Source organism: Lacerta agilis, chromosome 16 (assembly GCF_009819535.1).
Source record: "Lacerta agilis isolate rLacAgi1 chromosome 16, rLacAgi1.pri, whole genome shotgun sequence".
Taxonomy (NCBI): domain Eukaryota; kingdom Metazoa; phylum Chordata; class Lepidosauria; order Squamata; family Lacertidae; genus Lacerta; species Lacerta agilis.
Window position 1 is genome coordinate 36,077,476 of NC_046327.1, and position 15,893 is coordinate 36,093,368.

The window sequence follows — 15,893 nt, forward strand, 5'->3', positions numbered from 1 at the left end:
GGCTTGTCTGAATTTAAAACAAATCCCTGCAGGCTAAAAGCCAGCGTGTTCAGGGAGAAGAGCCTAGCCCCTTAACCTTCATCCTGGAAACATTTTTCCTTAAGTACAAGATTCCCCATGCCCCAGTCGGGAAGCAGGTAAAAAGTAACACCCACAACAAGCAAACCTAGGCCTGCAAAAGAACTTGACCATCTGAGTTTCCTGAATGTGTAAACTAGCCAAGACAGAGTTTTCAGGCCTCTTGGGGGAGGGAGTTGGCATACAGAGAAGGGTCGTGCCATCGTGCCACATTAATTAACCTTCCCCATGAAAGAGAGTGTGTACATGTGTCCACCACCAACTCTGGCAATGCCCAGTGGCATGAGGAACTGCCTCATGTGGCCCTTGAGGTTTCTCTGCCTCAGACCTCTCTCCAAATGCACCGAGACCTCGTGGCTAAAACAGGAGATGAGTCAGAGTGGGGGAAATTCCCTACAGGGAGGCAGCTTTTTTTTTTAAAAAAAAAAAAACCCACACATTCTATACTCTGGAAAAAAGACTGCAGGGGAGACACCGGCATTTAGACCAGACTGGCTTATTATGGGTTGCGTACCTCACCCTCCCTCCAAGGGGGCTGCTCTCAGTAAAAGTGGAAGGAAACAGGGGTGGCACTTGGGAGTGGGAAAGAGACAACCCCACTGCTGGAAAACACTCACATGGCCACAGGCCCGGCAATGGTGCCTCCGCTTGGTGAGGGCATTGAAGGGCTCCTTGCACTGCATACACAGGGTGACCTCTTTTTCCCGGATTGGCGTGGGGGCCCGTCGCCCCAGCTCACACCCCTGTGGGGGGGACAGGACGGAAGTTAATATGTTTGCCCCATGAAGCAGAGTCAAGTCATGCAAAATTACAGAGAGCATGCTAGTGAGCACAAAATATACACAGGACAGAATTCTGAGGTTTTTTGTCGCAGGAATTGGGTTATCTTTGTGGTAGTTCCCCCTCCCCTCCATTATCTGTCAACTGAACCACATTCAGTCACATAGTAAAGCACACGGTCTCATCAGACTCTTGCAGAGAGGCACACACAAAGGTGGGACTTACAGGCGAATTGGGTGGAGTTTCATCCTCACTGACCAGCTGCTTGCACGTCTCCAGAGTCTGCTCGTGTTTCTGAATTGTTGCCTGTATTGCCTGATGGTTTTAACAAGACAGTGTTAGTGGCCACAGATAAACAGGCCTCTGAACTGGGAAGTGAAGCAGAACCCCAGCCTGCTTCAACGAGGAAAAGGACAAGAAGGCAAGGACCAGCAGGCGCCCACACTTCTCTCCAATCCCAGTTTCAGTCTGGCGCATACTGGCAGGCAGCTCAGGGAGGAAATAGCTACCCAAATCTCTCACAGCGCTATTTAGTATGGACCTCCTATTTCCCCTGTCATGCAGGGGCGCAGGCACTGGTGCAAAAGCACAGATGTGTCACGCCACCGGAGGCATCGCAATGTGTGTGTCCAGGGCCGTGGTCTGCTGCATCCTCAAATGCACACCATGTGATCCCATAGGCAAGTGGGTCTTGCTGGCCCACACAGCATTGTCAAGAAGGCTGACTCAGCACAGTCATTCTGTACCACATTATTCTTAATTGAAGAAGCCTGGTCAGCCCTGTGACCCCTAACTTTTCTGTTGGATCTATGAAAGCCATCCATAAAAGCACCAGCCAGAAATCCCACCCTCTCCATTGTTAATTAAAAGAAGGATCTCTCCCCCTCCTCCCAGTCCCCCAAACCAGCATCAGAAGGATTTTGCAGAATGGGAAATGTAACCGCATGAGATAAGGAGCCAGATCCTCTATTTCAGAGGCAAGGAAGCTCGAAATGGTGTTGACTTCAACCACCTACAAGTCCCAGGCAGTGTGGTCAACTGCCAGGGCTGATGGGAGCTGTAGTACAACCACCTCTGGAATGCTCCAGATTCCCCATCCCTGACCTACGCCCATCTTTCACAGTGATAAAAGGTAGGTGAGAAAGACCAGCATTTACCTGGATCCAGTCTCGCTTCTCCTCTTCAGTCCTAAGGAAAAATGGCAAACGTTGGAAGGCATGTTAAGGAGTTATTTTTCAGCAGACTTAGGGGAGGATACCCCAATTAACTTGATCTGGGATGGTGGGCAAACAAGGAAGGAGATGAATGGATTCAGGGCTCCCAACGGAAGAAGCAGCAGAGGAGAGTTACTGGGATGGGCAAAGCCGTGTCACCAGATGAGGGACAATTCTTTCAGCTTTGAGAAAGGAGAAGCTAAGTGACTAGCTTTGCTGGCTGTACCTGGCCTGAAGTTCTAGGGATCGCTGCTTCCCTGATACAAGGAAGGTCCTGGGCACATTGAGGCTGCTGGTCTCCTTCAGCTGCAGGGTAAGGAAGAAGGAGGACACAAGGTTATTCAAAGACACACGCTTAACCTTCAATCAGCTACAGCATCAAGAGTAACTTCCCTGTGCAAACAACTAATCGTATCATCACACATCAAACCCTGCTGTGAGAACTTCCCCCAGCTATCTCTAGATTCAGACACAATTTCTTGGAAAAATTGTTTCCATTCTTAAATACCATTGACTCAGCTAATTAGAAATATAAAAGAACACTCGGATTTTCCTCAGTGTTTAAGAATACGCTTCTGTTATTTCTGGGTGTTTCTTTTTAAATTAAGCAAATGATTGTATTGCTCATTATTGCAGATTTACCTGGCTTCTTGCCCACCCTAGTGGTTTTAGGTTGTTTTTGCATATTCTTGCTATTTAGAAAGCTGATTCTAATTGTTTTATAAAAAGCAGAAAGGATGATTGGTGGAGAACATAATGGGGAGAAAAATCAGAAAGAATGATTAATCAAAAAATTAAGAACTCCCATCACCACTGTGAGCAAACGCATTCCAAGTGCAGTCAGTTCACCTATTCAAATCAAGACATAAGCACACAAGACTGTGTGGTCCAGATGACAGTACTGACTTCTGTTCGCTGTAACCACAGTCTGACGCAAACATATCATGGTGGTTTAATTCCCCCTTCCTAAGTCAGGAAGATAAATTACCCTGGCCTGGAGGGCAAGTCCTGTCCTTCTCTCTACCCATCCTGTTCCATGTCCCTCCAAGAGCTTGCTGGTCATCCAGAGACTGAGATTTGCGTGGTTCTCTTCTCCCCTTGGGGACGTGGGTGGCTTGCCGATCAGAAGGTCGGCGGTTCAAATCCCCGCAACGGGGTGAGCTCCCATTGCTCGGTCCCACGTCAAAGTGCAAGTAGATAAATAGGTACCGCTCTGGCGGGAAGGTAAAGGGCGTTTCCGTGTGCTGCTCTGGTTTGCCAGAAGCGGCTTAGTCATGCTGGCCACATGACCCGGAAGCTGTCTGCAGACAAACACCTGCTTCCTCGGCCTATAGAGCAAGATGAGCACGCAACCCGAGAGTCGTCCACGACTGGACCTAACAGTCCAGGGGTACCTTTACCTTTACCTTCTCCCCTTACTACCTTCCCCTCTCACCTCCATCCCCTCCACGTCTATGCGAGCACGGACTCCGAATTTCTGGCCTATGAGGCGCAGCTTGGGCACGCAGTACAGCAACCAGTCATTGAACTGGAGAAAGAAAAGGAGTTAATGGTGACATCATATGGTGCAGAGGGCTTCTTGCTGTGCCCTCTCCCGAGATGGGTCAGGTGGAAAAGGGCAAAAAACCCCAACACCTCTTCTCACCAGGATCAGGTACCGGTCTTGTGTGGTACCGTTCTTGGCAGAAAGCTTCAGGATGTGCCCTTCCTTGATGAGCTCATTGGTGGGATTCACTATGTCTTCCTCACCTCCAAGCAGCTCGTACACCTTCAGCAACGAGTGCATCCTCTCCTGGAAAGGGATACAGATCACTGGCAAATAACTCATTTATGGCACCCAGCTCTACTTGTTAAAACAGACAGGCAGGGAGAGGGTTGGACCTGAAGCAGGTAAACTCAGGTTCAAATCCCCAGTTGGTAATGAAACTCAGTGGGTGATCTTAAGGCAAGTCAGCTATTCACTCTCTCTGTTTAACCCACTTCTGTCCAAATGGCCCACAGGGGTTGAAGGGGATATGGATCCCTCCCCTAGGCTGAATAAAGTTCCCCCCAACCAATTTGTGGCAACCTCCTGCTTCAGAGAAAAGAGGACCCAAGCGTCCTGGCTTTCATTACCTACAAAACCTCCAACACTTACCATTTTGCGGATGGCTGCATTTGAGTGCTCTGCTGCTGTTGCAATAAGTTCTAGGGATTCTGGCCATGAGGTGGGAGAAAAAGAAGAAAAGGAGAGTCTAAATGGCTAGGCTGGCCTTACTCAACACAGTGCCTCCAACTGAACTGAAAGCAGAAATAATGCTGAAATGTGTGTAAAAATAAAGCCACACAGGCGGGTTACCAGGATTTGCTGAACACTGAAGGGGCTACAGGTTCACCATTTAGGTCAGGAATTTGCAACTGGAGAACACAAAGTGAGATCCAGCTCGCTGAGGTGTACTGCGGAGTCTAACCAGCAGGCAACCATAGCTGACCTGGGTTGGGGGGCTGTGGCTTAGTCACCTACCTCTTATTCCAGGGGGTGGGGAACATTTTTTTCAAATTGAGAGTGGCCAAAGTTCTGGGGCCACATGCCGCAACACACACACACACACACCGCTCTTCACAGCTCCTCAGCTGTTTCCCAAGCAGCTGGGCAGCAAAGGGAGGGGAAGATTGCTCCCCCTCATCCGGCTCAGCAGAGCAGCAGTGAAAAGTGAGCTGCTCCTTCAGAAACTGGCATGTCAAGGTGCTTTGAGGCAGAGGCAGCTCTCAGCGGGCGAGGGAAGTCCTTGAGTGACAGCTGGAGAGGAAAGGTGGGAAGAACACTGCAAGCCTTGGAAGAGAGCAGAGAGCATTGGAAAGGTGCTCCGATTCTCCTCCAATGTCTGCACTGCTTTCCGCCACCCTTCAAAACATCAGTTCCCAAAGAGGGAAAGTTAGGCTGCTGCCAAGGGAGGGCTGGCTGGTCCAAAACGCTTTGTGGCCCAGATCTGGTCTGTGAGCCACTGGTTCCTCACCACTGTCTTACTCAAATTTCCAGAGAAAATATCCCACTGACTAGGGTTTTTGATACTCTGGGAAATGCTGGGGTTAGTAAATCTCTGCTAACAAACAAGACTATGGTTTTACAGGCTATGTGTGCTGTGGCTCTCTCCACGACCACCCTTTTTCTTGTATTTTTTATGCTGCTTTTATTCTGTTTTTCTTGTCTATTTATGCCATGGACAAAAGGTGGTATACAAATTCAAACAAACAAACAAACACACACACCCCACAATTATTCCCTGCAGCTCTACTCACTCTGGGCATCCTTGCAATCGGGCGAGTCCTGAGGCAATTTGAGGAGATAGTCCTTCAGCAGCAGCTCGTAGCGAGGGATTCTCTGGACAGGTTCCAGCATGTGGTGCTGCAGGGTCAGGTTCCCACATATCTCTTCCCGCTGCAAAAGAGAGTGATCTCTAGAGAGCTGTCTGCCTGGCTCTCCTCCAATGGCAGCCCGCCTGCTCCCATAGGGAGCCGAGACTCAGGGAACCAGAGGCAGAGTTTTCAGAGTACGGGGCAAGTCTTCATACAGAGGTGTGAGCAGCTGCTGAGACACGAGCTTCTTCCCCAACAATTCCTTCCAAACACTCCAATTTTGTTTAGATCTTGATTAGACCCAAAAGCCCCTTGCTCCACATCCATGTTGAACAACAGGGCTGGGAGGAGGGAAGGGCAATCAGTGAAGGAATTTCCTACCCTTTTGCAAGCGATTTATTCCTCTTTCCTGTGCCGGTACTTAAAACATGCTTGATTAATAACATTTTAAAGTGCTTTTGAACTCTTAAGAAAAATTGCTGAATAGGGAATAATACATCTGGAATGATAACTTAATTGTGCCACCTGGGTAGCTCCAATGATGAGGCTGTGTTGTTCCCCTTGCTGCAAGGCTGAGTTTGGGATCCCCCTGAACTAAGCTGACCTGCACTTCATGGATGATGCTCTTGAACTGTGCTGAGCGCTCCATCCAGGTGCTGACAAGCTCCATGGCACGGTCAAAGTTCTTTACGTATTCACCATACATCTTGAGGAAAGGAGCCAGTTTCTGCAGGATATCCCCGATGCGCGGGTGCTGGTCCCTAGGGAACCGAAGCAAAAAGTGTTAGGAAGAGGAGAAAGGTCCGAGACAGAAACTCACGGGGTGGGAAAGCATCCAGATTCTATCTGCAGGACCAACTGCAGCCAGAAACCCAGCCATCTGGGCAGGGTATTAATAATAATAATAATAATAATAATAATAATAATAATAATAATAATAATAATAATAATAAATCATCACAAGGACTTGGAGTCAAGGACAAACACCCAAGCAGAGCTCAGGAATCCCAGCATGAGGAGATTCATAGCTCTTAACATTCTCAAATGGGTGCAAATCAGGGACAAGACATAAGTGAGTCATAGACACAAAACTTTATTAAGTTACGGGCTTGCATCTTTACAGTTCTATGGTTCCCTGCAAAGGGTGAAGTAAAGTGGTACCTCGGGTTAAGAACTTAATTCGTTCTGGAGGTCCGTTCTTAGCCTGAAGCTGTTCTTAACCTGAAGCACCACTTTAGCTAATGGGGCCTCCCGCTGCCACTGCGCCGCCAGAGCACGATTTCTGTTCTTATCCTGAAGCAAAGTTCTAACCTGAAGCGTTATTTCTGGGTTAGTGGAGTCTGTAACCTGAAGCATCTCTAACCTGAAGCGTCTGTAACCCGAGGTACCGCTGTATTTAGGAGAACAGGACATGGGTGGGCAACCCTCCAGATGTTGTTTGACTCCCACTCCCATCGGCCCCAACCAGCCAGGCCAAGATTGAGAGAAGGGCAGTGAAGCAAGAAGGAAAACAAGCACTAAGCTTTGCATGCAGAAGTTCCCAGGCTCAATCCTGGCATCTCCAGGTAGGGCTTGGAAGGACTCCTATCTAAAGCAACATTTCTCAACCTTTTTCCAACCGTGGCTCCCTTCCGACCTTGTTTCCTTCCTGTGGTCCCCTGTCCTACCGGACTGCTTACGGACAGCTTGGTGCGCGGAAGTGGGAGGGAGAAGGAATTGGAAGCGACATTGCTGCAGAGTGCGCATGGAGATTCATCCACTGGGAAGCATGGCCACTTCTCTGTTCCCTCTGCTTCTCTGTTTTCTTTTCTTGGTCACCTCTCTGTTTTCTTCACTTTTCACTTCCAATTTATGGCTCTCTAGTCTCATGCCGCGGCCCCCCATTTACAAGATTTTCATATGTGGCCCCCTTGGAATATCCTGAGGGCCCCCAGTTGAGAAACACTGGTCCAAAAGGTCGCAGAGAGTCACACAAACAAACCTAAAGCTATACCTTTGTAGGCACTTGGACCAAAATGTTAAGCCAATTAAATAAAATGTCCTCACCATTCCTCCATACGTTTCTCCAATTCTGGGAGCAAGAACTGCTGGTGGAAGCAGTAGATTGAGCAGATGTTGGCAAAAATACCCATCACCACGTCCACCGGGAAAGAGTTCCGGCTGCGTGCTTCTTCCAGCAGACGTGCGCAGAAGACCTAGGAGGTGGAAACGCATTTCAGCAACATAGGAGAAAGTCCCATCAGGCCCAGTCACCACAGCCAGTCAACAGGAATGATGGGAATTGAAGGCCAGCAACACTTTGGCCAACGGATACCATTCTGCCCTGTAAGAAGGCTGAGAGTAAGGGAGGCAGGCGGAGACATCACCAGAGTCCGCGCCAGTCAAGGTGTCCCCTCCCCCTGCCGGGCCAATTAGCATCATCTGCCCTGCGAAAAGGACAAAGGGCCTGCTTGGGTTTGTATTTTATCTGTTGGTGAGTGGGTGGGAGAAAGGTAAAACTGTAAACCACCTTCGGTTCCTTGGCAAAAAGGTGGTGTATAAATCAAAAGGGAAGGGAAGGGAAAATCCATGCTGATGCTAGGCCGAAATCCCTTTTCTAGTATCTGAAGCTTGGATGAGCAGATCCACAATCCAAAGAGCAGGGCTGTGTGTTCCAGCAGGTTTTCCCGCTGATGCAGTAGGGCATGGCTTGCAGCACAGATGCGACATTTCCCCTGAAAAGGCTTCAGGACGGAAAACTGCGCACTCAATAGCTGTTTTGGGATATTCCGTTGTATCGTAGGTACCTGGTCCAGCAGATACAGGCGAGACACATAGGCCTTTTCTGTTTGGAGAAGCTCGTTGGCAATTCGGAAAACCTTTTGTGGAACTGTCATCTGTCAAGGGGAGAAATTAAAATCTCTATGGGGAACTTAACAAAATCCAAAGTTCACCCATCTGCCCTGTACTTCATGCACCCATGAAACTAGACATGAGATCAGCCCACTTTCCCCCTCCTCTCTCCAAAACACTTTCGTATCTTCCATGGCCCCCACTCCTCAGCTGCTGGCCTAGAAATGACTGTGAAATACACTAATTTCTTGGTTCACTTTCTCACAACCACTCAAGGTGGATAAGAATCCCCGCTTCCCATAGAATCGTAGAGTTGGAAGGGATCCCTGAGGGCCATCTAGTCCAACCCCCTGCAATGCAGGAAGCTCAACACGCAGTCTCCCATCCCATCTGAAACCATACTGGACTCTGCTTAGCTTTGCACATGAGCTAGCAGTGTTTTACCAACCTGTGAGTGAATCTAACCAGGCAGTGAAAATATTCTAAGGAGTAAGTAGTCACCATTAAGTGAATTTCAGTCCATCAGAAACAATCCTACCCTCAGCACCTGAGCTGCCATTACCAGACAAGGATATGACCCAGCTCATATTCACTAACCATTCCTGAATCACAATACAACAATGGATAAGGCTGCTCATGAATCGATGTGTAACCCCAACCCACCCCAGTTCCCTGTTATTTATCCCCCCCGTTTTGCTTCTGACCTCAGTAAAGAGCATCGTATTCAGGAAAAGGCTTGACAGGAGCCATGAGCTGTGTGGGTGATCACACTAACACCAGGGCATGCCAGTCCAAGTCTCTCACCTCCTCTGAGTCCTGTCTTTCTGCTGGTGGGGGAGGGAGCTCCGGTAGCAGCTCAGCCTCATCCCCGCTGCCATCGTCCATGTCACTGTCCACTTCAGAATCACGGGTTGAGCGACGCTTGATGACAGCAGCAGGCACGGGTGGCCCCGCTCCCTCTCCTGTGCCCTCGTCGGCCCCAAAGCAGATCTCCTCACTGTTAGATGGGGAGCTGATGCTATCAATGCCACTGTCTCGGTTAGCCAGCTTCCCACCATCGTGAGACGGCAAGCAGGCAGCACCAACGGAAGGCTCTTGCCCTCCCTCCAGAGCCAGGAGGTCCAGGAGTTTGTGAGCCAGCTCTGCCGATTCCAGTGAAGTTGGGCAGTCTAGCGAGGGCTCCATGGAACCTGTCTCAGGGGTCTGGAGATCTGGACTGGGGCACGGCGACGGGGCCTGCTCGACAGCCAGGATTACAGGTTCCCTGCAGCAACAACAACAACAAATCAAAACACGGACAGTCAGGACAGCCGGGCTCTCTGGGAAGAAAGTCTCCAGGAGGTCACTAAAGCAAGACCTGCTGCTTGTTCTAGTCTCACCTTGGAAAGGGAAGTAGAATCTAGTGAGTTTGAAGTAAGAGAAGTAGCAGCCCTTGACTAAAAATAGAGTTGAGAACTGGCACACGCCATCAGTCCAACAATCCGTCTAGCTTGGCATTCTGTCTTCTGACTCAAAGGCTAGCCAGGGGCCTTAGGAAATTAACATGTAGGACAGGGTGCCATAGCTCCCTGCTGTTCATCTGGAAGTGAAGTGTTCCAGCGCACTTTTCCAGTTTGGCTGTACTGCCAAACTGATGGGACTCCCTCACAATGGCTGTATGTGGAGAGTGCACCCACTCTGTTCTTCACACTGGAATCCTTCAGAAGTCTCTGCAGCCCATGGCAGGAAGCATACCATCAGAAGGGAGCACCAGCTACATTCCCAGGGAAGCAGGGCCTTGCAAGCTACTAAAGCACCCACCTCTCAAACTTCTCAATGAGGCAGGAGACGGCAGATAATGGTCCCAATCCATCCTTAGGCAGGGGGCTGCGGCTTAAGCGGGGATCAGCAGGGAGTGGTCGCGATGGAGGTGGGGGGATGGATTCAGGGAGACGCAGTGGCTGGATATTCTGCAGATGGGCTGGTTTAGGAGGGACTGGAAAAGCAATAAAAGTTATTTTTAAAAGGCAGACATAATATATGGATACTATACATAAATCCCCAGCAAAGACAACTGACAGAAGGGCTACTTCTGTGGACTGGCATCATTACCATCTGGTAACAAAAAAATAAATACCCAACAGCACCCTATACCCAGCCCATCTCTTTCTGCCACCCTTCCTCTGGAGAAAAGAGCCTGGATCCTGCCCTGCCTCTGGTAGTGGAATCTGCCATACACAAATATGAACATGTCCTGCACTGGATTTTATTGCCAGCTGCTCTTAGAGCCAAACTTGACTGAAAAACAAGTCTAAATATATACTACTGTATATTTTGAAAAATTGTTTGCTTGTCTGCATGCTTTGCACATGCTGTAACCAAATTTTGCATGATGGTTCTTGAGATCAAGGAGTATGTTTTCGTCATTTGGACACCATTTTGAATCAAGATGGCGGACCAAACCTTTCCAAAACTGCACCACCAATTTGGAAACTGCACTGTTTTCGTTGTTGTTGTTGTTCTTAGAATTCCCAAGCAACGCCAGGCACAAGGCTGTTAGTAATGAACAAATAAATCAGAACCTCCCTCTTCTAACAACTGTGTCTCACCCCACTTCCTCCGCAGAGCCTGATGCAGCGAATGGAAAAGCCAGGTGCTCTGTTGCTCTGCTTGCAGACTTTCTTCCCGGGAAGTTCCACAAAGCGCCTCGTTGTGATGGGCTCACTGGGGGGGGGGGACTCGCCTATTTACCTTGTGGTTTTGGTCCTGGGGGTCGTTTGAGTGGCCGGAGTTTGGCCACTTCTCCTTCGCTGCTGTCAGGTCCTGGATCAGAGATGAGTCGCTGGGGGGCTTCTGGAGAGCGATGTTCTGGATTAGGCTCCAAGGAGAGGCTCTTGACCAGGAGCCGTGGGGGCTGAGCAGGACCTAGGAGGAAGAAAAAAACACACAAGACAAGATAGTGAAACAAAGCCAACCCTGCAGTATCCACTCTGTTGGGATGAAGTGGTTAGAGTACTGGCTGATGACCAGGGAGACCAAAGTTAAAATCCTCACTCAGCCATGATTTCAGCCAGTCACTAATTCTCTGTCTAACCTACCCCAGTAGTAATGTACGGAAGTGAGAGCTGGACCATAAAGAAGGCTGATCGCCGAACAATTGATGCTTTTGAATTATGGTGCTGGAGGAGACTCTTGAGAGTCCCATGGACTGCAAGAAGATCAAACCTATCCATTCTCAAAGAAATCAGCCCTGAGTGCTCACTAGAAGGACAGGTCCTGAAGTTGAGGCTCCAGTACTTTGGCCACCTCATGAGAAGAGAAGACTCCCTGGAAAAGTCCCTGATGTTGGGAAAGATGGAGGGCACAAGGAGAAGGGGACGGCAGAGGATGAGATGGTTGGACAGTGTTCTCGAAGCTACTAACATGAGTTTGGCCAAACTGTGAGAGGCAGTGAAGGATAGGCGTGCCTGGCGTGCTCTGGTCCATGGGGTCACAAAGAGTCGGACACGACTGAACGACTGAACAACAACAACAACCTACCCCACAGGGTAACAACCTACAGACGAAATGAAGCACGGGAACCATGTACACCGTCTCAAGTTCCTTGGAGGAAAGGTAGGATATTAAATGTGGAAAACAAACAAACAAATAGTAGCCTCAAGGTTTCCTCAAAAAGTGTTAGCCCAGGAGAGAACTGGGGCGCCTTCAACAAGGGTGGAAGCAAGGGTTGGTAGCCTGGAGCAGCTTTGGCTTATTACATATAATAAGCCAAGTCGTATAATGCCCAAGACAGAAGTCTCTAGATGTTTAACTCTTTATATTGAAAGCAGAATAATGATTTCATAACCCTGTTTTGCAGAACAGACCTGCGAGCCCATCATAATGACTGATATGACACTTCTTCAGAGATCAGAATTAGTTTCCTGGCCTAGTTGCATCACATAGAAAAGCTGCAACTACTAGTTTAAATAAATAAATAAGCAAACACACACACACACACACACTTGTGATTAAGTGCCTTTCCATAGCAAGCTCAGAGTGACTATTAAGCAAATTTAAATCACAAAGCAGCAGAAGAAAAATGCATGGCTTTACTTTTTAAGAAATAAAGTCATGTCAAAAGCAAATATGTAAGTAAAAGCTGCAATAAAATATATGCAGTCTTAGAAGCCAAAACAAGTTAAGAGATGCCAATTAAAAACTAAGAAGGCTTTTTTCTCCACAGACAATAAAGCATTTACCTTGCCATAAAAGAGGAGCGGTGGGGGCTGGCAATTCTCCCAAGTGAGATGGTTTCACAGAAGAGTTTGCCAACCACTGAGAATGTCACCTCCCCCCAAGCACTACTGGAAAATACTGCCCTAAAGAACACAGAAAGAGTATCACCTGGCAGTCTCAGAGCTTGAGGAAGACTGTATGGTTGAAAGGGTTTCTCAACGTATCTTAGACCATGGAATTTTAAAGCTTTACTGCTAATAAACTGCAATTGAACTCAGAAACTTAATGGTAACCAGTGCAGGCAATGCCCCTTCATGCTCTGGCCTGATCCAGTTAACGCCCAGTTCACAAGCCATGGGACTTTTGATACCCCACCTACTTCAGAGGTGCCAGCTGATGCAGATGTCAGCGCCCAACACAGCAATAGCAGAGCTTATTGTGAGACAGAGCTATAGGGCCAAAAAGGTGGAAGGAGGCTGAGGCTGTGGATCCCAGTCCAGAGGACCTCCTCAATATACATATTGGGTGTCCCAAGAGCAAAACTGACCCTTTTGCAAGGTAAGGTGAATGGTCACCTCGTGGCAATTTCGGGTTCCATTAAGAGAGAGATACAGAGATTCTAAGAATGTAAGAAAAACCCTCCTGGACCAGACCAAAGGCCCATCTAGACCAGCATCCTGATCTCATGGTGACCAACAAGTTGACTATGAGAAGCCCCCAAGCAAGACCTCAGTGCAAGAGCCCTCTCCCCACTTGGGATTCTTAGTAACTTATATGCAGAGACATATTGCCTCCAACAGTGGAGGTAAAATATAGGAATCATGGCTAGTAGTCATTAATAGCTTCATCCTCCATAAATTTACTTAAAGCCATCCAACTTGGTGGCCATCATGTTATCGTCTGGGAGCAAATTACGGACCCTCCAGTGTCCCTATTTTCCAGGGACAGTCCAGGATTTACAGAAGCCATCCCAGTTTCTGACTTGATCCTGGAATGTCCCGCTTTTCCTTAGGATGTCCCGGTTTTCATCAGAGAGATGTTAGAGGGGATGGTAGGACGTCCCTATTTACATCGGACAAATGCTGGAGGATGTGAATTCTATAATTTAACTGGGTGGAGAAGTAATTTATTTTGTTTGTTCTGAATCTCCCAGCATTCAGCTTCATTGGATGGCTCTGATTTCTAGTAACAGGAAATAGGGAGTAAAATGTCTCTCCAACCACATCACACGATTTTTATACACATCTCTCATACGGTACACAGTATTCCAAGTGTGTACGCACCATATATTTGCACAACAGCATTATGATATAGGTAACATTATTTTCAGTGTGGCATAATGGTTAAGAGTGTTAACCTGGAAGACCAGGGCTTGAATCCCCACTCAGCTATGAAGCTCACTGAACGACCTTGGGCCAATCACAATCTCTTAGCCTAACCTACTTCCCAGGCTTGTTATGAGGATGAAATGGGAGGGGCAGAGAGAGAACTATGTATATCACTTTGAGCTCCTCGGGAGAAAAAAGGTGGTATATAAATGTAATAATTAAAATAAAATCCCTAACCCAGAATTGCCTGTTTTCCCAGCTAGCTCAATACCTTCATCAAGCTATCCACTATAACCCCAAGGTCTCATTCCTGGTCAGTCACTACCAGTTGAGATCCCACGAGTATATATGTAAAATTATATTCCCACCCCCACCCCCCCACCATGTGCACTGCTTGACATTTGCTTACGTTGAATTGCATTTGCCATTTTTTCTGTGTATTCCAGGGGCAGTGTGTCCCAATTTTCCGGTTGGGGTAAAACAGGAAGTGCTGCCTTGCCCTGCCACCACACCGCCACTGCTGAAGTGTCCCTTACCTAGGGTGCGCAGCAGTGGTGGGAAGCTACAGCGGCAGGTTCCAGCGAGATCTCTCAGGTAACTACCGGTAGTGCTGAGACCGGGGCTGCATTGCTGCCCCCAGTGGAGGTGGCAGGGTAGCTGTTTCACACTGACACATTCATTTAGTCTTGAGAGATTCTCTTGCAGCTCATCACCATCCCTCTTTGCTTCAATGACCCTGAACAATTTGGTTTCATCAGCAAACTTGGCTACCTCACTGTTCACCCCTAACTCTAGATAATAAATGAGCCAATTTTAAAGTAGCGGTCCCAATCCCCGTCCTCAGGGCACTCCACTTTCTACATCCCTCCACTGGGACTCTGTTTCTTCTCTAGGCTTCCAGTTTCTTAACCTGTTCCTGATCCTTGAGAGGCCCTCTCCTATTAGTCCATGACTGCCAAGCTTACTCAGGAGTGGCTTTGATGAGAGACTTTATCTTAAAAACAATCATAAATTGAGAGTTCAGGTACACAATATACCAATGGAGAACAATCCAGAAGGGGGTTCTCTTACTCAAGCTCCAAAGTGTCTTGATCCAGCCCTGGTCAGGAGAAACAGTTCCTACCCGCTTTCTCACAGAATAGTATACACACCATCATTTGCGACGATTCTGAGAGGTGCACCTTTTACATGCTAGAATTGCTACCCTCGGCTCCGATGTCTTTTTATTAGAGAATGTTTGATAAGAAATCAATTCACAGATAATGAAGCAGTATACTGGTATATCCTTTCCATTGGAATCATGTCTGCATAAACTCCCTTCCTTTCTTTTCATGCCTGCCTGAGGATAAGGCTAATGGCAAGCTAACAGAAGTTTTCATCACACGAAACTCTCACCGTGAGGTGGGGTATGTTTGTAATTTGTCATATTTATCTTCTTTTGAGCTAACCTTCTGAGTGTGGTGAAAAAATGAAAAAAAACAGACCATGTTCATTTTGCATCAAAGGGCTGTCTAAAGGCATCTCAAGGCAAAGCTAGGCATTATATCAATTTTTGTTACGTAAAATGGCAGCTATGGCAAAGCCTCAGGACTCTGGGGGGTGGGAAGAGGAAGTTTCTGTCTCTCTCTCTCTGTCTGTCTGTCTCCCACTTCTGTGATCACACCAAAACTCCCTGAAGCTGCTATTTGCATTTCAAGTGGCTTTTTGCATTTCACTTGAAATTCAAACAGCATGGATTTTATCTGGACCATGGGTAGGCAAACTAAGGCCCAGGAATCACCTTCTCAATCCGGACCATAGATGGTCCAGGAATCAGCTTGTTTTTACATGAGTAGAATGTGTCCTTTTATTTAAAATGCATCTCTGGGTTATTTGTGGGGCCTACCTGGTGTTTTTACATAAGTAGAATGTGAGCTTTTATTTAAAATGCATCTCTGGGTTATTTGTGGGGCATAGGAATTTGTCCTTTCTTTATCTTCAAAATATAGTCTGTCCCCCACAAGGTCTGAGGGACAGTGGACCGGCCCCCTGCTGAAAAAAGTCTGCTGACCCCTGATCTGGACCATGAAAGGGTGGGGGGAGAGATAGGATGTCAAACTGCCTCTCCCCCACCCCCATGATCCTGTGG

The 15,893-nt window shown here is 47.9% G+C and overlaps 1 protein-coding gene across 1 annotated transcript in view; it reads right to left on the reverse strand.

Annotated features, from left to right (window-relative positions):
- Positions 1-15,893, reverse strand: part of FGD1 (FYVE, RhoGEF and PH domain containing 1) — a 43,729-nt gene that overhangs the window by 4,481 nt on the left and 23,355 nt on the right. Inside the window, exons 2-15 of the mRNA XM_033173047.1 lie at positions 10,971-11,144; positions 10,041-10,215; positions 9,045-9,504; positions 8,195-8,284; positions 7,455-7,603; positions 6,013-6,169; positions 5,352-5,490; positions 4,210-4,268; positions 3,718-3,864; positions 3,508-3,600; positions 2,299-2,378; positions 2,016-2,046; positions 1,084-1,173; positions 696-821 (exon numbers count right to left, since the gene is read on the reverse strand). Of these exons, the coding sequence (XP_033028938.1) occupies positions 696-821; positions 1,084-1,173; positions 2,016-2,046; positions 2,299-2,378; positions 3,508-3,600; positions 3,718-3,864; positions 4,210-4,268; positions 5,352-5,490; positions 6,013-6,169; positions 7,455-7,603; positions 8,195-8,284; positions 9,045-9,504; positions 10,041-10,215; positions 10,971-11,144 (1,970 nt within the window). The remainder of the gene's footprint in view (positions 1-695; positions 822-1,083; positions 1,174-2,015; positions 2,047-2,298; positions 2,379-3,507; positions 3,601-3,717; positions 3,865-4,209; positions 4,269-5,351; positions 5,491-6,012; positions 6,170-7,454; positions 7,604-8,194; positions 8,285-9,044; positions 9,505-10,040; positions 10,216-10,970; positions 11,145-15,893) is intronic.